Source organism: Haliotis rufescens, unplaced genomic scaffold (assembly GCF_023055435.1).
Source record: "Haliotis rufescens isolate VD_foot unplaced genomic scaffold, xgHalRufe1.0.p SCAF_3, whole genome shotgun sequence".
In the NCBI taxonomy this organism is placed as follows: Eukaryota; Metazoa; Mollusca; class Gastropoda; order Lepetellida; family Haliotidae; genus Haliotis; species Haliotis rufescens.
The window spans coordinates 31,726,384-31,747,864 of NW_025964001.1; the positions used below are offsets into that span (position 1 = coordinate 31,726,384).

Sequence of the window (21,481 nt, forward strand, 5' to 3'; positions counted from 1 at the left end):
TGATATTAGCGTGAGAGTAACTCTTTTACTTGTCAGTATAAGAAATAATCGAAGCACCATTTCTTACATAAATTAGATTTCAAGCTGAAATAGCATAAAATTCAAAAGGCTTTCTTCCTCTTGATCGTTCACCCTGCTGACAATTCTTTTCTTTTTTCAGTTTTAATTTAATTTAACCTCATTCTCTTTGACCAAGTAATAAAACTGAGGCAGTAGGCAATTATTTAAGTTTTGGTCTTCAAACTCATACTTATGAAGGGTGGATCCCCAATAACCAATGCAGAGGTAACAGATTTGGAAATGGGCACAAAGCCTGTAGGACAAAGATTGTCTAAGAATATCACTGTCTAAATTTTTGGTAAGTTAAAATAACATTCAGGAGGTGTAGCCTCAGATTGCTATATGGAAAGATGCCTAGCTGAATATATATGCCCTGATGGCTTGGCGTGTTTCTCATAATGTTGATATTTCACAGCCTGATATAGCCTCTATCCTGCAGTGGCATTGCCCAACAACCTTGCCCAGATATATCAGTGATACTGCCCTACACCCCTGGCAAGATATATCTGTAATACTGCCCTACACCCCTGCCAAGGTATATCTGTAATACTGCCCTACACCCCTGGCCAGATATATCTGTAATACTGCCCTACACCCCTCCCCCCGATATATCTGTAATACTGCCCTACACTCCTGCCCAGACATATTTGTAATACTGCCCTACACCCCTGCCCAGATATATACCGTATTTTCTTGAGTATAGTGCGCACCCATGTATAATGCACACCCCCCTCTAGCGGGTTCAATATTTTGAAAAAAAAGAAATTTGAATATTATGTGCAGAAAAAATTTACACCGTACCCTTTCAGCGAAGTCCGGCAAACGAACAGGTGCTGAGAAACTTCATCAGTACAAATTCGAAATTTGAGATAAAAAATCACCAGACATGTTTATTTACCGTTTAAATAGTATTTATTGTTCTGCTAGGCATTGTTTTATATCTAGGGATTAAGATTACCTTGTGTATTTTCTCTTAAACTAAGCCGGAAACAGCAATCAGCTGTACACACGTTTTCTTGGAATCGACCGGTGATTCGGTCAAGACACACCCAATGATATAACTTTATAGGATTTTTAATGCAAGGATTGGCAACAATTGTATCTGAAACTATTTTATCAGGAATAATATATTCCATTATTTTCTTAATTATATGCAGCCTTTACTAAACATATTTAAAATAATAATAACCCTAAGCGAAGCAGCTGATCGCTATTGCCGGGTATTATTTTTTACATGGAACCAGTCTGACCAGTCACTGTCAAGGCTCACGCACACGTGATCGCGAGAATTTCATGTTGACATAGAATCGTCAAACAAAGACAAATATGACTTTTAACGAGTCAAAGTATGTCATTTATGATATATGTATCCATTCTCTGTCAACTAAAGTTCGTTTCAAGGGGTCAATAGCGGTATTCTGACCTTGGTTCCTGTTAATAAGGGTGAGTTGTGCGATCTTCCGATCGCTTCACACACGATTTCGCCGAAATTAATAAAAACAATATAATAAGGAATTTTGAATAAAATTAATGAAATAAGTTACAAACATAAGTCAAGATATACAAAGAACACTTTTTATAGCCAGACAGTGTATTGACATGATTATTTTGCGTACTTCAGTATGGATTTGTTGACATGGTATTTCCGGTGTTTCGTGCTCACGGTAATGTCTTTCCATGGGGGAAAAAAACATCCAAACTCATAATTCGTGTGCAATGCGCACCCCCTTCTACACAGCTGTGTTTTTTCGAAAAAAAGTGCGCACTATACTCAAGAAAATATGGTATGTAATACTGCCCAACACCCCTGCCAAGGTATATCTGTAATACTGCCCTACACTCCTGCCCAGACATATTTGTAATACTGCCCTACACCCCTGCCCAGATATATCTGTAATACTGCCCAACACCCCTGCCCAGATATATCTGTAATACTGCCCAACACCCCTGCCAAGGTATATCCGTAACACTGCCCTACACCACTTCTGCCCAGATATATCTATTATACTGCCCAAAACACACCCTACCTATCCTGATATGGCTGCAATACTGCCCCCCCCCCCCCCCCCCCCACACACACACACACACACACACACACACTGGATATATCTGTAATACTGCCCTGCCTCTCTTCCTTTGATATATCTGTTACTATCTGTAAAACTACAGCCCTCCCCCAGACAGCACTGTCCAACATCTTTCACAAACACACACACACCCTCCCCACACACCTCACCCCCAATCCTCCTAAACAACTATAAAATTGTCACATGATATATACAACTGTCGTAATACCCTCTGTCCCCTCCCCTATGTTTATTATAATATAACACTATTTAATCCTAGGTAGTTTTGTTAGCATGAAATAGCTACCTGGTTAAGCATGAATGTTAACTCTAGCCTAGAACCAAATTCTGAATAATGTCTTTTTCATGTGAGGAAAACAAAAATTTAATTAATCTTTTTTCAAGCCTGAAAAGAATAGATATGATGCACTTAAGTTGTTTGATGTATGGAAAGTACCATTTGTTATGATACATCAATGTTTACTGACATTATGAACGGATAACCATAATCTTCACTTTTTCCAAAGTCATTGTTTTCTATGAAATACAATCCGTACTCATTGTTTGAAAGCTTATCTCATAATATTTTTTAATTGCACTTATGGTTATTTTTATTGTACTTACGAATATATAAAGAAAACCTATCTACTTTTAGGAAGGAACACAAGATGTTCCCGAGAAAGGACCACAACGAGTAGACTCAGTACTGAGTAGGAAAAGTGTGACCAATTCAAGTGTAAAGACGGGCACTTCAGCATCACAGATCGGTAAACAGATTCCTCAGACAGTACCAGAAAGGACATTGGTCAAGCAGGAGAGTACACAGTCTGGAGCGAGCCAGGGCAGTGGAAGTCCAGGTGAGCTTCAGTCCCTTACATTATTATGTGACATAATGTGAGTGAGTGAGTATGGTCTTAGGCCGCCTTTAGCAATATTCAAGTGATATAACGGCAGGGGACACGAGTAATGGGCTTCACACATTGTACCCATGTCGGGAATCGAACCTGGATCTTTGGCATGACGAATGAACGCTTTAACCACTAGGCTACCCGACCTCCCCTCACATAATGTAAATTTCTTTTGTCATATCATATCATATATTGAGGTGTAGCTATGCCATTTTGGACTGTTTCGCCATCTACATAATTTGGTTGTGATATTATTCGTGGTTGAGTGTGTTTTACGGGATGCTCCAGTGACAGCTGTGTGAATGGGGATGTTGGGTAGCCAAGGAGTTAAGTGTTTGCTGCTCATGATAAAGATCTGGGTTTTGTGCTTTACATTGTGTGAAGACCATTCTTTGTGTACTCTGATGTGATCTTGATGGCATGAAACCATATTTACACTTGCATTGCTCTTGGGGTGGAGAGGTGTATGAATTCTGTGGCAGAGAAGAATGAGGGTGGGGTGGTTCCAGTGTGTGCCACGGCTGATTGTGGGTCATACCCTGACGGATGGTTTGCAAGGTGCAGAGTCAACCTTCACACATATAATAATAAGCCATTTATATTGCGCATCTCTCCCCACCATTTAAGGGCATGATCAAAGCGCTATTATTACCCCGGTCACTGGATCAGTGTGCACTCAACTATCATTCTCAGCTCCCTGGGGAGTATACAACCCAAGCTGCCTGTTAGGCTAGAAAGTGAACTACATTGCCATCACATCCCACCAGGTACCCATTCACTGCTGGATACACAGATGCACATTTCAAACAAAGTCCCTTGCCCAAGGAGACACCCTATGTGTTACATTTGCTTGAGGAATAGTGTTGAATGTAGTGCAAAACAGTATTCACTCACTCACTCTTCAGCTTTTAGACTACAAGTATTCATTCCATAGTGAAGTGACCCCTCAGCATTAAGTCCAATGTTGATGTGTTCCAGCGCCCAGTGGCCTGACCCGCATTCCCTCCTCTCACCCGGGAGTTGAGAACGGGACATCCTCCGTCTCAGTGGCCCAGACAACAAAACTCAATGGTAAGTAAAAACATTTATTACCTAAGAGGGCAAACATATGTGCCGTAGGGTCATATCACTTCACGAGACAAGAGTGTATTGTTTCCATCATCTGGGCGGCACTGTTGACATCATTCGAATCTTATTGGGATGTGATGTCGGAATGACGTCACACTAGGAATGACATCATAGCTGAAAATTGTTGATGTCATTTGACAAATTGTGTTTTTCTAGGACAGCGGCGGTGATCAGTGAAAAAAAAGTTTAGAAATTCCTCTCTATATGTAGACATCTTCGGTAATAAATAGAACATATCGCTCTTGCTCGGGAAATACCAAAATTTCGACACTCGTTTTGTAAACATAGTATGACATGAACACTCATATAATATCCTCTATGTATGTCAAAATGTTCAGAGTATGTGGGGAGAAGGAAATTCGTACAGAATCCGATCCCTGCTGACTTGTCAGAGGCTCCTGAAATAGGAGTGAGTCTAAGTGGATTGAGAAGGACTATCAAGACTCAGCCTTAGCCTGTCCGGTGTGGTCATTCCCCAACAGCAGGGATCTTAGCGCATGTATTAGTGCTGAGTGTCAACAAAGAGACAGTCCTCCTTTTCTTTCAGAATAGAACCTCAGTATCTCATTCTTGTCATTACCACATTTGGGATTGGGTGTTACTGTGTCTGTTGTGACCTGATTGATTGTACCAGTACGTTATCACATGCCCCTACAGCGGTAACAGTTCATCATTCCATCAACCATTTTGTTGGGCAGACGGGATGTCAACTGTTGGTGGATTTAGTTGGTCTGAGGTGCCACAATTACCTGGCAGAGCTACTACCCCTAGCTGCCAGGACTGGCCAGCCAATTATGTTCAAATCAACCTTAACTCACTGACTGTCTTTAACCTAACTGATCCACCATGAATCATGGCTTGATTTCAGATCCTGAAATTCTGACGCCCACCCCTGTGTCTGCCCTGAAGCAGCAGAAACCATATTTAAAGGTTGCAGGGAAGCGGGACAAGGAACTTGAATCATTGCGGAAAAAACACGAAAAGGTAAGATTTCAAATTCATGTAAAATTATATTTTACATCAGCTTGGTTGATAACCATTACAATTCAGCCGTTTCATCAAATACATGTAATGCAATACTTTTGATAAAACGGAAAAAAAATTCAAAGATGCATTAAACTGACTCACACACTCTCACTGATTCCTTTGTAAGCAGTCCAATATGAGAAGCATCTGAACTCCCTGGTGGGGTGGGGTAGCCAAGTGGTTGAAGCATTCACTCATCACGCCAAAGGCACATGTTCAATTCCGGACATGGGTACAATGTATAAAGTGGTGTCCCCTAAAGTGATTTAGCTGGAATATAGCTATTAAAGGTGGCGTAAAACCATACGTACAGACTCACTCCTGAACTTCCATGCCTATTTTTGCAGGCCCAGGAGAACATGATCGACCAGCAGGCCCAGCAGATAGAAAAGGTGGCCTCCAGTCAGGAGAAGGCTGCCCGGGCGCTGGACAAGACACACTGTAAGCTGCTCAAGAAAGCCGGGAAGACGGGGCAGGGTCTCGGGGAGGTCCAGGCCAAGTGCTTTGAGGAGAAGACTCAGTTTGATAAGGACAGAGAACAACAGGTGGGTCACCTCCCAACATTCTAGTATGACTACTGAGTGCTTTAATCCCAGGCAGTTGTTTAAATGGCATAAAAACTAGGCTTTGGCAAGTTCGTCTGTGGGGATTCCGGGTCCCCAAAAACTTAACCTTGTCATAAGTCGACTATCAGGGGGTAAGACTTGGGACAGAGGACATAGGACATTGCACATTTTATCAATCACTGGTTTGTCTGGTCAAGACTAAATTAGTACTAGTATATTGTTGTCTTCAGAGTTTTATAATATTTCATTTATTATATAGGGATGACGCTGTCAAATTGAAAGTCCTAGAAAGTATGACTCAAGATTTCTAAAACATCTTTAAGATTCTATGACTACGTGGAGACAATATTTCAAAGTCAATATTAACAAAGTCTTGACCTAGATCAGAAATGGTCATTAGACTGTGGGGCACAATTAGAAATCTTGCCAATTTTTACCTTAAATTTGAATCAGAATTTCAATATATAATCTACTGCACCTTATAGTATTAGACTATAACTAATAATGATTGTTAAAAAAATATATGTATATGAACCTAATGGAATAGTTCCAGAACATATAAGTGTGACAGTTATATGGCTTCTTTCCCACTGACTTGTTGCTGTGCAGCCACATTCTTGAAGCTTTTCTCTTACAAGATACAATAACCTTGACCTTCCCAGATCCGTGACATGAAACAGAACCAGACTCAGATCTATGTGGCGCTATGCAAAGACCACTACCAAGCGGAAATGAACATTTATTTACGTCATCATGATGCGATATACAGCTCACTACACCAACTCCTAGACACCAGCCAGGCCAGTCACAGCAAGAGGCTAGAGGAACTCCATGACCGAGAGGTAGGGGAGCTCAAGAAGAAGATGGACCAACAGAACAGGGAGCATATGAAGGTTCTAGCCAAGAAACATAAGGACAAACAAGAGCTTTCTAGGTAAGAACAGTGAGGAGCTTTCTATGTAAGAACACTTGTGAAGGTTCTAGTAAAAAATACACAAGGACAAACAGGAGCTTTTAAACCAAGAACACCTGTGAATGTTGTAGCCAAGAGGCACAAGGCATACAGATCCTTTGTAAGGGGCCGTCGGGTACCCTAGTGGTTAAAACGTTCGCTCATCACGTCGAAGACCCAGGTTCGATTCCCGACATGGGTACAATGTGTGAAGCCCATTTCTGGTGTCCCCCACAGTGATATTGCTGGAATATAAAACTAAACTCTCTCTCTCTCACTTTTGTAAATAAGAATGTGTGATGGTTAGAATGTATGTGCAAAGGTCTGTTCAATTTTATAGCGCAAGTCATAACAATGTAGGTAAAGAACATGTAAAGGTTCTGCCCAGATGTCAGACAATAAGCCAGAACAGCCTGTGTAATAAAACCAGGATATGGAGACACAAGTAAAGGTTGTAGCAGGAGTAGCTGATTTCTAGGTGCACAAGTAGCAAGGAAAAACAGAACCAGACAACGTGTATGGGAGGCCTGGGAGGCCCTTAGCTATACCTTATAATTGTGCAATGGTCCACTGCTACGGGTTGAAGTTCGAGACTTCATGCTTGTGGGTTTGGCAGATTAACTTCTGCATCACTTATAAGGGTTATCTCACAGAGTTCGGTGAAGTACTTTGTGGAGATCTGTTCACTTAATCACTCTCTCACTCTCTCACAACTCACTCCATATGATGAGACCGCCTCCGTGGTCTAGTGGTAGAGCGTCCGCCCGGAGAGCAGAAGGTCCGGCGTTCGATCCCCGACCACGTCATACCAAAAGACGTTAAAAGATGGTACTTGTTGTTACCCTGTCTGGCGCTCGGCATTAAGGGGCTAAGATAAGGACTGGTCGGCTCGGAGTCAGTATACTGTGTCTGAGTGGGGTATTCATGTTAAACTGTGGCATGGTATCTCAGTGAGCTAGCACTATAAATCGGCATCAGTCCGGACTAGTACAAGCAGCCACACAAACACACACATGTACATGCACTTCGCTATATAAGTGCAATAATCTTGGACGCAACGTTAAACCCCATTTCACCTCACCACCATATGATGATCTTGGTGGCCATAGTAATGTACGTCATATGGTTTTGACATTAATTTACTGACTTTGTGTAAAAAGCCTCAGTTAGTGTTCAAGGTTGAGAAGAGGATGTATACAATTTTTAAAAATTCAATAATCGTTTGTTTCAGAATAAAGAGAGAAGCACAAACAAAACATATCCAGGTTGTGGTCCAAGAAAGACAGAGGGTATGTTTTTTAATTTCTTCTTAAAATGTGTAGGGGCGGAGGGGTAGTCCTGGTTTGATTACTCACATGTTTGAAGCCCATTTCTGGTGTCCCCACTGGTTAGTGCTGTACTCATGGTAGACAACTCCTGGGGTGATTCCCAACAAGGGCTCTGTTTGAGTTGTATTATTACTCAAGTGGTGAAGATACAAGTGGTAAGATACTAAATCTGTACGTCTCACGTGTGTCGTACAAGGTTGACCTTGTTTTATTCATAAGATAGTGTTCAAACTGTGAATTTTGTGTGCAGTTGAAGGACATTCTGGAGAAGAAGAAGGAGGAGCTGAAGAAGAACCTCGAGGAAGTACAGGTGGAGTTTGAGCAGGAGAAGGAGGAGGTAGGTCACACTGACTACTTGGTTCAGGTGGTGGAGGGAGGTCATGTTGGTTCAGTGGATGGAGGGAGGTCATGTTGGTTCAGTGGGTGGAGGGATGTCATGTTGGTTCAGTGGATGGAGGGAGGTCATGTTGGTTCAGTGGATGGAGGGAGGTCATGTTGGTTCAGTGGATGGAGGGAGGTCATGTTGGTTCAGTGGGTGGAGGGAGGTCATGTTGGTTCAGTGGGTGGAGGGAGGTCATGTTGGTTCAGTGGATGGAGGGAGGTCATGTTGGTTCAGTGGGTGGAGGGAGGTCCTGTTGGTTTAGTGGATGGAGGGAGGTCATAATGGTTTAGTGGATGGAGGGAGGTCATGTTTGTTCAGTGGGTGGAGGGAGGTCATGTTGTTTCAGTGGGTGGAGGGAGGTCATGTTGGTTCAGTGGGAGGAGGGAGGTCATGTTGGTTCAGTGGGTGGAGGAAGGTCATGTTGGTTCAGTGGGTGGAGGAAGGTCATGTTGGTTCAGTGGGTGGAGGGAGGTTATGTTGGTTTAGTGGATGGAGGGAGGTCATGTTGGTTCAGTGGGTGGAGGAAGGTCATGTTGGTTTAGTGGATTGAGGGAGGTCGTGTTGGTTCAGTGGGTGGAGGGAGGTCATGTTGGTTTTGTGAGTGGAGGGAGGTCATGTTGGTTCAGTGGATGGAGGGAGGTCATGTTGGTTCAGTGGGTGGAGGGAGGTCATGTTGGTTCAGTGGGTGGAGGGAGGTCATGTTGGTTCAGTGGGTGGAGGGAGGTCATGTTGGATTAATGGATAGAGGGAGGTTATTTTGGTTTAGTGGATGGAGGGAGGTCATGTTGGTTAAATGGATAGAGGAAGGTTATTTTGGTTTAGTGGATGGAGGGAGGTCATGTTGATTTAGTGGATGGAGGGAGGTCATGTTGGTTCAGTGGGTGGATGGAGGTCATGTTGTTTCAGTGGGTGGAGGGAGGTCATGTTGTTTCAGTGGGAGGAGGGAGGTCATGTTGGTTCAGTGGGTGGAGGAAGGTCATGTTGGTTCAGTGGGTGGAGGGAGGTCCTGCTGTTGGTTTAGTGGATGGAGGGAGGTCATGTTTGTTCAGTGGGTGGAGGGAGGTCATGTTGTTTCAGTGGGTGGAGGGAGGTCATGTTGGTTCAGTGGGAGGAGGGAGGTCATGTTGGTTCAGTGGGTGGAGGAAGGTCATGTTGGTTCAGTGGGTGGAGGAAGGTCATGTTGGTTCAGTGGGTGGAGGAAGGTCATGTTGGTTTAGTGGATGGAGGGAGGTCATGTTGGTTCAGTGGGTGGAGGAAGGTCATGTTGGTTTAGTGGATTGAGGGAGGTCGTGTTGGTTCAGTGGGTGGAGGGAGGTCATGTTGGTTTTGTGAGTGGAGGGAGGTCATGTTGGTTCAGTGGATGGAGGGAGGTCATGTTTGTTCAGTGGGTGGAGGGAGGTCATGTTGGTTCAGTGGGTGGAGGGAGGTCATGTTGGTTCAGTGGGTGGAGGGAGGTCATGTTGGATTAATGGATAGAGGGAGGTTATTTTGGTTTAGTGGATGGAGGGAGGTCATGTTGGTTTAATGGATAGAGGAAGGTTATTTTGGTTTAGTGGATGGAGGGAGGTCATGTTGGTTAAGTGGATGGAGGGAGGTCATGTTGGTTCAGTGGGTGGATGGAGGTCATGTTGGTTCAGTGGGTGGAGGGAGGTCATGTTGTTTCAGTGGGAGGAGGGAGGTCATGTTGGTTCAGTGGGTGGAGGAAGGTCATGTTGGTTTAGTGGATGGAGGGAGGTCATGTTGGTTCAGTGGGTGGAGGAAGGTCATGTTGGTTTAGTGGATTGAGGGAGGTCATGTTGTTTCAGTGGGTGGAGGGAGGTCATGTTGGTTCAGTGGGAGGAGGGAGGTCATGTTGGTTCAGTGGGAGGAGGGAGGTCATGTTGGTTCAGTGGGTGGAGGAAGGTCATGTTGGTTTAGTGGATTGAGGGAGTTCATGTTGGTTCAGTGGGTGGAGGGAGGTCATGTTGGTTTAGTGGGTTGAGGGAGGTCATGTTGGTTTAGTGGATGGAGGGAGGTCATGTTGGTTTAGTGGATGGAGGGAGGTCATGTTGGTTCAGTGGGTGGAGGGAGGTCATGTTGGTTCAGTGGGTGGAGGGAGGTCATGTTGGTTTAGTGGATGGAGGGAGGTCATGTTGGTTTAGTGGGTAGAGGGAGGTCATGTTGGTTCAGTGGGTGGAGGGAGGTCATGTTGGTTCAGTGGGTGGAGGAAGGTCATGTTGGTTTAGTGGGTGGAGGGAGGTCATGTTGGTTCAGTGGGTGGAAGGAGGTCATGTTGGTTCTATTGGGGATGTGAGTTCACATAGTCCATTTAGGTTGGAGGAGGAGGGAGGTGATGTCAGTTTAGTTGATGTGGGAATGTCTCATCAGTTCAGTTTTTAATGAATGCTTTCCAATTAATGTGTTTGAGGTCATACTCACAGTGATGATAAACTCTAAAGAACATTTGGAGGATGTAGAGAAGCTGCCAACTCACAATGATTACGGTCATCTGTTTCAGGCAATGAAAAAGTATCAGGAGGAGTTTGTACAGAAATGTGACAGCATCATGGACCAATACAAGGACAAAGTCCCAGCTCCAGGAGCAGACGGATCAGGGTTTCAAGCAGACAGCAAAGTGTCGCCTCTCAAAACCCCCTCCGATACCTCCTCCCCCTCCCGATCGTCAGCTCATTCCATTCCCTCAAAACCCTCTTCTCCAGTTCCAGTAGAAGAGAAGTCAGGGTCACATTTAAATGGCGGGTCAAAAGTTAACAGTTGTGAGGAGATGACAGTTATGTAGATTTTAAGCCAGTTGACTAGCATAATCAAATGTTGATGTAAAATATTCTTTAATTTATTCTCCTTATTTTAGAGCAATTAAATGTGTAATCTTTGACAAACCTGTTTGCTCACATTTGTTTAGATGTGTATACAGACACATTTTTTTAAAGTGAAGCCAAGTTTCACCTTGTATGTATTTTGAATGTATTTCTATGTGTAAATAATGCTACATTTTAAGAGGGATTTTTTTATGAAAGGTATCATATTTCATGATCAAGAAAGTTGGAATTTTGTAAAACAAATGAAGTTTGAAATGAAAACTACTGCACCCTGTAAATATTTAGTGTAGAACAATTTTACCCTCGGGTTTTTAACTATGCCAAAATGGCTGACACTACTGGTGTGTAGCATGTATTTTATGCTCGTTGTCATAGAATGTAGACAATCTGCATAGCAAAGAATCAAGGACATGTATAATCCTCAAAGGTATAAACAAGAGATTTTGATCAATATATTTACCAGAAATAGATTATACAAAAGGAAATTTATAGGATTGTTATAAATATTTACATACTGAAGTAAATTAAAGAAGGACTAGTCCAGGCCTACACCTGACGGTTATCATTGTCTCTTTGTAAATAGGGTAATAATTTACTGATACCTTGATCTCCATCATGAAAGTTATTTTCGCAGCTAAAGCTGATTTTGAAAGATCAAACCTGCAAGCTTGCCAATTTGTTCGAGCATAGTCCATCTTTAAAGATTTATACCTAATTGGTATTATATCTTGGTGAACAGTATGTATTCTGTATACCAAGCATGATTTCATATGATAGGCCCAGAAATTCATCCAGATGTTGTCACTTTGTATGAAAACCAATACACCAAATCATCATAACATCACCATGAATGATTTGTAAACTGTTATATATCATTTCCAATTACCAAATCTGACCATTTTATATGTAAGATTTCAAATGTGTTTCATTAGGTGGATGGACTGGTTTTCATCTAATTAATGAAAATAGGTTACAGTTTAATGGGGAAAACACATACTCCATGTTTGGGTTATTGCAATTCATCAAAATATCTATGAATTTCAATGTTATGTATATATACAAAACAATGCATTTATTTATTATGAAGACTGTATATGGTAAAGAAATGAATTGTGAAAATTTGTTTGTTTACGATATATACAACTTTAAATCAATTGGATAAACATTGTAAATTTGGCTTATTAGTGGACTTTCAGAGTACTTTTCCTTGTTGGAATAGAGCTTGTTGATCAAGTATCATCACAACCATTGTACTATGGATAAGGAGTGTTGTTATAAAACTTATTACCTGTCATCGGGAAAAATAACTTAATTTATGTTTATATTTAGGAGGATTTAGGTGCCCTGTTTTGAAGTCAGATCATGAAGTTGAAGAGTCTTACATCTGTTTGGACAACAAATGTTACAACTATTATTCTGTGAAATATCACACTTTTCACATTCTATTGACTCTCTGAAAAACCTTAGGAGTCACAAAGTTCTCCTTGTGTTACAACTTAAGAACATTTTCCAAAGGTTTGGTTATCAAGCTTGTTGGTGGGACTTTCATGCAATCAGTCATAAGCTTTTCTAATTATAGATTCTGATTTCTTGCACAGATTTGACCAAATCTGATGCACTGATACCCCCAAATAAACACACTAATGATAATTAAAATATATTTTAATGGATTTAGACCAGGTGCTCAAGGATTGGTCGTAGGCAAAAAAATTTCAGAGTTGTGTTCCTTAGCAGTTCCAGGAATTGCTATTCATGGGTTTTAGATTCTGGATTATTCTTCCTTAGCACCACATACCCATGCTAGTGGTAATCAAATATGACCTAAACTGCTGGGCAAAAGAAAGTATGCAACCATTTTTCTTTGACAGTGGCTAAAAATGAGAAACAAACAAGAAATGGTTATTCGATGGTGATGTATTTGACACAGATATCATAGGCGATATTACATGCATCATATTCATATTTCTCATAATAGATGACTGTTTTCAGCCTTCTAAAATGTGTATATTTTTTTTATCAGATCCAATCTAAAAGTTTTTACTTTCTTTTGCTCAGCAATGTCCATCACTTTATTGTTTTTTACTTCAACTAAGCTGACATCACATGACTAAAATACTTTTTCTGATTCGTGTTAAACATAACTCCCTCACTCTCTAGTTTTTTAACAAGCTGGCCGTGAGTCATGCTTTCTGGTTGGCTGGTTTGTTGTTTAACACCGCACTCAGCAATATTCCAGCTATGGGACGGCGGTCTGTAAATAATCAAGTCTGGACCAGACAATCCAGTGATTGATATCATGGGCATTGATCCACGCAAATGGGATTGATGACATGCATCAACGAAGTCAGCGAGCCTGACCACCCAATCTCGGTAGTCGCCTCTTACGACAAGCATAGTCGCCTTTTACGGCAAGCATGGGTTGTTGAAGACCTATTCTACCCTGGATCTTCAAGGGTCTGCTTTCAAAACAGAATGTAGATAAGTTGCTTTTAGGTTGAAAGGGAGAGAACTGCGTAATACTGAAGCTATTGAGCTGTTGCTGTATGCTATGAACCACCTGACAAATTGTGTCCAAACAGATGTAACACAAGGACAAATTATTCAGAAGATAAAATAATTATATCAATCTTGCTTTTATATATTTGTGATATACATGTCAAACAGTTGGAATCCTGGTTTGGAGATCAACAAATTGTCAAGAGTGTTTGTTGTTTAGTATCACAAATGGCATTAATGATAAAAAGAGACAACTTCATTTTATTAAAATGCTAATTTTCTTTGGGAAATATTTTTTATGAATTCATCATTTTTTTTAAAAATGAAATGAAATTGCGTGTCATTTCTCATATATACTGTGTAGCCTTGTTTATACTGGTATTTTAGTAATATACATGATATTCCAACTTTTATCAAGACTGTCAATATTCTCTTATGAACCAATAACCTTTTGACAGTGTTTTTTTTTTTAAGAATGAAAAAAACAACTGTTATATCTTCGTTTTGGGGGAATACCAAGAGAGCATAGTTATATATATTTTTCAAAGACAGAATGGGATATTATAATTTTATCAATTAACCTTGTTATTGTTTGTGATCATGAATTAAAACTTTTCCATGTGTACACACTAATGACCCTGCATTTACATAGAAAGGTGATCAAACATGATGAGAAAAGAAAAATGCTATGATGTTTCTAAGAATATATTGAAATCAGAAAGATCTGACTTTATTAATATCTTTTTCTAGATTTATCTGGAATATTTCTGCAATTCACACTGTGCATGCAAGTCAAATGTTTGGTGACCTGTAAAATTCAGAGAAATTCAATTTTCTGAATATGATTTGCATATATTCAGATACTCAGAAATAATATGCAAATTTCTATCACACTTTGTGAGCTCACTAAACATAGTTGTGCTATTTATAGATTTTATACAAAGTAGATTGTAGTCATCAATAGTGATGTGTTGAAATTTTGAAAAATGTCTTATTTGGTATATCGTTGATGAGGTTTATTCCTTTTAAACATAGCAAATTTTATTGAATCTCATTTTCTTGATTTTTGTGTGAATAAAATTTTGTGCATTTACTGATGTATGTATATTGTCCTGTTAATGGCGTCTTGCTTTTTGTATTGAAATATTGAAGTTAGATGTATCAATATCAATGGAAAGTAGATTTCTGTGATCCAGTACAGATTGCAATGACTAGATAACAAGTGTGAATGATTTACTCTCTCCTTTCACTGCACAACAGGCCACGCATGTTGATCATATGTCTTTCCTGGTCAGTAGAATTCAGTTTTCTTTCTTTTCTCTTTCACTACGGGGGCGGTCCGGTAGCCTAGTGGTTAAAGCGTTCGCTTGTCACACTGAAGACCCGGGGTCGATTCCCGACATGGGTAAAATGTGTGAAGCCCATTTCTGGTGTCCCCTGCCGTGATATTGCTGGAATATTGCTACAAGCGGCGTAAAACCATACTCACTCACTCTTTCACTACAACTTGATTTGCAATTAGAAACCTATTTGAAAACGATCTGCTTATAGAAAATAATGTCATCCTTATCAAGTTTTGTTTAAGTCTCACATGAAGCTGGTCTAGTACATGATGTCAATACAAAGTAGTCTGATTTTATACACAGGGTAGATGAAACATGTTTCCACTCTATCATATTATTTCAGCATTATCTTATTCATTCAGACAACTCTATTAAATTCCCATCCGTAGACTATTTCATACCCATTACATATATCATACATGAATGTGTCTGCATTATTATCTCAGTCATAAGCGTAAGGTGCTTATAAGCATATATGGATAATTAGAGCATTAAGTGATGGCATTCAAAATATTCATGAAAAAAAGGTTTGCAATAGGAGTGGATTAATCAGGTTAATTGCTGCATTCTGTATCATTTCTTCGTATGAATAGAAAGGGGCACAGTTGGTCCAGTCTTAGATGCCTCATTACGCGGTGCAGAGTTGCATCCCTTAGGCATGCCAGGATCCTGAACATGAGTTCAAGTCCCAGATTCATGCTGATTCTGGTCATTGGTTTGTCGGCACCATAGCCTTGCTTTCGGTTTTCTCCAAAGTGGTAAACGTTGTAAGACCCGTGTCACTTTGGGGTCACCGATGGACCTGTTCTATAATCAGTTTGACTTTTGTCCAAATACTATCTGTATGTTTTTCATGGCTATCACCAAGTCACAGATGTTGTGTCTGCAGAAGTTTCTAGACTAAAACTTGCTGTTTGATGTATTTATATCGACAGACAATGATTTAGTTTGGTATGGATGAGTTTTAGGGATATTTTATTTAACCGTATAGTGATTAATCTTATTAAGACACTTAAGTTTATTTGCTTGTTTCAAACATTATCACATTATCAAAGCCACTTAAAAAAGGTTAAGAAAACAAGTGATAATGATATCATTATATATGCGCCATTCAGTATTTCTTAGTATTGTTACTTTTCTTTTTATCTATATAGTGCTTTTGCAATAAGGACGTTAACTGCCATCCTTTGAAGTGTACACTGGGTAGTAACATTGTCATAGTCACTCTGTAGCATCCAGACTTGAATATCAACCTTCATTACATTGTTAGGATGACCTTGACATTCCAAATAATATCACCAAAATATGACATTTACCAAATATATATCTGTTAAAATTAACCAATGTAAACAATTTAGGCAATCATATTATGCATTAGAACCATGTTTGTGAGGTCCTTATGTTTATGCCTTAAGCCAGACTTTTTTTAAAACTTTGTTTATGAATCTGCCGAATTAAATATGTTGAAATGTGAAGGGAAAAAATGAAAAGCAGTAGTTTTGGGAGGGAGAGCCAACCAGAAATAAGTAAAATGTTTTAACCAAACAAATGTTCTATCGCTATAAATAAATTATTTATTATATATACTATAATTAGAGTCAACTTAACATTGTTAGGAAATCAAAAAATATATTTGAAATTGGATTATTTTTTAACTAGTTTTTCATTGACCTCCAGACCTGAGTGTTTTGGCCAAACATCTGTACACCAAAGAAGTCAGGTCTAAGTTGGGATGGTTGTCTGTCATGTAGGACTAGTCAGGTCTAAGTTGGGATGGTTGTCTGTCATGTAGGACTAGTCAGGTCTGACCACAACCATGCAATATACATGTACATTGAAAACTAGGGGAGACTACTCTATAGATTTCACAGAACATAGTCATATCTTTGAGATGTTTATATTTTTACTTTTACATGGTGTAAATGAAGTTTACTGTTTAGTTGGTAGTCGTCAACCAGTAGATCTGGATGTGGGAAGTTCAGTGATGGACATGTTGGTTCAAGATGTCACAGCCCATACCACAGAGGATACAACATACCTACACTCATTTGTTCAATATCTTTGTTCACCATTGTGTTCCGAGTTAAGGCAATGTGGCAAAATTATTTTCATTACTTTGATTTGTTCATTCAAACTTTGTCTGATATGAAGACATTTACATGATTTTCTTTTTCTCTGAAAGCATTTTCACGACACAAAAGTGAGATGTGTGACATACTTACATTGTTTGCACCGAGTCTTCATGGAGCCCTGTGTAGTGATTGAAGGAAGGTCCTAATTCATTATTCCTTTGTGTCCGATGACAGTACATCCATGGAGAGTAGGAGTCACAACTTATCAACCCGGGAAGTCTTTTATGACCTGTCAGAGAGCCCTTATAAGTTTTCTATTTCTTTTCGAAATGCTACAAGTACCGGTATGATCTCATCTTTGTGATCTGTTTTTATCATTCAATCAAAGGGATAGATATTCATGAATCTTTCAGATTTAGATACCCGATGATAAAATGTATTCTATTGAAATAATATCTGCTAGCCTATCTGTGTGTAATGACCCTGTCATATTGTTATATTTCCATATGCAACACGCATAATGTGCTATCATGTTCGCTGTGTCAAAACAACAACTTTTTTGTAATTTTAGTTTATATGTTTTTAAGAAGTGGTTCATAAGAACGAAATCAGTTTGTTGATATTTCAGTCTATTTGCATACATGATAATATTTTAGAGGACATGGTCCTATACTTAGTTGTTCCGATTGTATTTGAACTTTTGACAAAGTTTGTGAAAAAATATGTTAAAATCCAAAATAATCTTTTTGGGCATGTTGTACAAATAAAAGGTTTTCTTTGAATTGCAAGTAGTGTTTACAACAATTTGAAAAAAACACACAACATGTTCCTCATAAACATGATGAAAGTTAGTTGAAAACAAACACTGTACAGAAAACATTAGAGAGAGTGCATAGGTTATATGTAAATGATTATGTTTATTGATATGTTTAAGTAGCGGAGTGTGTAGGTTTTGACCCAACTCAATACTTGTGATTTATGCCTGATTCTATTTTAGTTCATGTGGATATTATCATAGAAAGAGCACCCAATGGTCTAAGGTGTCAGGAGTCCCTGGTCGTCATTGTGATTAACAACTATCATAATGACTTAAGATATACATAAGTCATCTGAGGCGCCGCGATTCGCTGTGCAGAGTTGCGTCCCTTGGGCACGCCAGAAACCTATGATTGTGGGTTCGAATCCCGGTTTCTAGGTTTGTCAGCACCATGTTGTGGGTTTCACCGAAGTGGTAAACGTCTGAGACCTGCATCACTTCGGGCTTTCCTCCCACATTAAGCTGACACGCTGTGATATAACTGGAATATTGTTAAAAGCGGTGTTAAACCCAGCTCACTCACTAAGATATACATAGGGACAATCAGAAAATATAATGTTAAAAAGGTTCCATGTCTAATATGTAATGATTGCTGTAATCACTCATCAATATTAAGTTACTAAACATTGAAGAAAAGACAAAGATTGGGGGTAGATTTGAACTCGATTCAGTTTTACACTATGAGCATTGTAGCAAAAATCACGGGTCATATATCAGAGATATTTGTCGAATAAGCATGTCCAAAATTAAGGTATGGGCAACTGATATGTTATATATCCCACATGCATAGATAATTATTATGTATAAAATATTATACAGCTGTATACAATGTGTAGACACTATCAGCTCCTGGTAGTCACATGTCTACATGTGTGCTAGTCAATTTGCTCATTTTTCCAGGATTTTGTATGATAGTGGAAGAGGCACGCTCACGTAGGGTACCAGTCAATTAACTTATTATATACACCAAGTATTTAGTCACTGGTTTAGAGCACTTAGTCAAATAAACATACATCAAATTTTAGTTGATTTTTTTAGCAAAACCAGTTTTAACCATGTCGATGCTGGTCAATATTCTGTTTAGTGGTTCCCATCTTGTGATATTTGCAAATATTTTTCGTAAATATGCCCCATATATGCATATACAAATGTCCTATATTTTCACTTTTTGTATATTTTTGTTTGTATAATATTCTCCTCAAAACTGATGTACATTTCCTCAAAATGTGTCATATATGTCCTTAGTGAAAATGTTTCTGTGTATATTTAAATCATAATCATTTGTTGATCGGTGTGAAATATGTTTCTTAGCTTAGAAATGTCAACCAAAATGTCTCCCGGAGTGTTGAGCTGCTACGCAATGAAAGCTATATTATGTATGACTGAAAGGAACTGTTTTGTTGGGCATGAGAAAACTTCTGCCTTTTGCCATGTTGTCTTTCTGCTTCAAGTCATCATATATGTTGTTGATGTTATTCCCTGTTGAAATGTTTTATTTGTACATCCAAAGGAGTCTTTCTTTCACCTTAAGACCAATGGCACATTAATGGTACAGTCTGAGTGATCTCCCCTTGTCCCCCTTTCTGACCTTCAATCCCACCCCTCCCCCTCCCCCAACCAAAGCAAGATGTTCGCTTCATTGTCTCAGTACTTCATATCCAGAGTAAAATTTTAATACCTATCTGAATTCCTTGTGTTATTCTTGTGTCATGTGTATCATTGTACAGCAATCTGATTAAAATCAAACCTTAATTTTCGCTACTACTAAACAAAGATCTTGAGAAGATCCCTTTAGGGGTCACGTCAGAACGACCTTTCATCAAACTAATCAGAGCGTCGCTTACCAGATTATGAAAATGACAGTCGGAATGTGATTTCTAATCATGCACCTCGAAAACTGTAACATGGAGTATTCCGAACGATAGTTACGGGTTTAACGACTGAATCCTTACAATCTAGACCATCTATTAGCCATTCCAGAATGGTTTTTTTGTTCAGGTTTCAAATTTGTAATCGAGAATTTGTCAAGATATGTTTTGAAGCGTAGTCGCCAATTTGAAATCAGTGCCGTAAAGTACGAGAAAGCTGCCTTCTGATTGGTCATTCCATTGGTCTGTCAAAGTTCGCGCAAGGTCGGTCTGACGTGGTCCGTAATGGGATGTCCTCAGATCTTAGTTTAGCGGTAGCGAGAACTTAGATCTGATTTTAATGAGATTGGATTGTACAGTAACATCTGCTGAAAGGGCCATATCGGTGGTACTATCCCCTGACTGTGTCATACCTAAAGACATTCAAAGATGGTACTAAGTCTTGTTATCCTGCCTACAGCTCGGAATGAGGGGAATTAAATAATGACTTGTCCCTCGGAGTCAATATACTGTGTCTGAGAGGGATATCCATGTTACACTTAGCATGGTATCTCAGCAGGCTTACACTTAATCCAGCATTAACCTGGACTAGTTCAAGTAGCCACACAGACATTCATGCTCCTGGCTATATAAGTTAGGCAATCTTGAACGTGACATTAAACCCTATTTCACCCCACCTCTTCTAAAGTCAACAGTATATGGAAGAGTATATCATGTTCTCGTGAGGTGAATGGTACCTTGAAAGCGAAACAGCTGAAAAATTTACAAACTAAAATAACATTGGAGAACATGTTTTCTAGAGGGCAATATTCGGTATGGCGTCAACCATTTGTTTGCCACAAACCTACCACATCTCCAGAATGCCTCAGACGTTTTCCCTACAATAGTTTGTAGTCAGAACATAAAGTAGTTGCCCTTGGTGACCTCATTAATTATAAGATGTAAATACCAACTGCTGGAGAACAGTATCTGGCGAAACGCGAAGGGAGACTCCGGGTCAGTGGCCATTCCACACACAGTCAGCCAAGTCACACATTGTATCCACCCAATCCTCTTTTAAGTTGGCCTCTATTACCAAGGATGCATGTTTGGCACAGTCACCTGAGTCGCCTCAATCCATTGTGCAAAGTTACCTTCCTCGGGATTCCCAGAGTCTGCGTAATTATGACTCCTGCTTTATCAGCACCATACTCCTGCAAATTTTTCACACAAGAAATATGTGTAGCCTTGAACCAAACCCACATTAGGTATCAGGCTGATGTTCCTGAGAAATAGGTTCAGACAGTAGGAAGTATTTACGATATATGCAAATATGCAAGCAGTCACGTCACAGACTCTCCTGATGCCAATCCAATAACATACCACCATGACTATAGTTTACATATATTTAAAAAATAAACTGTTAGTGGACATGAGGGGCGCAAGCCAAAAGTGGTTCATTCTCCCTGTAGTGTTTTATTGTACGTTAAACAAAGACCACGAGTCGTTTATTTCTTATTTGAGATATCAACATGACTTTTTAGGGTGATGATAAAATGTACAAGCTTTAAAAATATTTACTTGTATTTTAAATATTGATGACTCCCCCAATAGAATCCGACCTCGGCAATGTCCAATTTTATGCACAAGTGGGGTATTTCCCGCATATTC

At 39.7% G+C, this 21,481-nt stretch overlaps 1 protein-coding gene and 1 long non-coding RNA gene across 2 annotated transcripts in view; both read left to right on the forward strand.

Annotated features, from left to right (window-relative positions):
• Nucleotides 1-13,548, forward strand: part of LOC124146119 (1-phosphatidylinositol 4,5-bisphosphate phosphodiesterase beta-1-like) — a 144,540-nt gene extending 130,992 nt beyond the window's left edge. The window contains exons 25-32 of the mRNA XM_046516228.2: nucleotides 2,782-2,983; nucleotides 4,013-4,105; nucleotides 5,031-5,146; nucleotides 5,536-5,733; nucleotides 6,417-6,688; nucleotides 7,938-7,995; nucleotides 8,285-8,371; nucleotides 10,914-13,548. Coding sequence (XP_046372184.1) covers nucleotides 2,782-2,983; nucleotides 4,013-4,105; nucleotides 5,031-5,146; nucleotides 5,536-5,733; nucleotides 6,417-6,688; nucleotides 7,938-7,995; nucleotides 8,285-8,371; nucleotides 10,914-11,195 — 1,308 coding nt within the window. The 3' untranslated portion in view covers nucleotides 11,196-13,548. The remainder of the gene's footprint in view (nucleotides 1-2,781; nucleotides 2,984-4,012; nucleotides 4,106-5,030; nucleotides 5,147-5,535; nucleotides 5,734-6,416; nucleotides 6,689-7,937; nucleotides 7,996-8,284; nucleotides 8,372-10,913) is intronic.
• An 18-nt stretch (nucleotides 13,549-13,566) lies between these two features.
• On the forward strand, nucleotides 13,567-19,650 carry LOC125384238. Its single transcript, XR_007223079.1, has 2 exons — nucleotides 13,567-16,794; nucleotides 16,836-19,650. It is a non-coding gene; the product is annotated as an uncharacterized LOC125384238 (long non-coding RNA).
• Nucleotides 19,651-21,481: the final 1,831 nt, after the last annotated feature.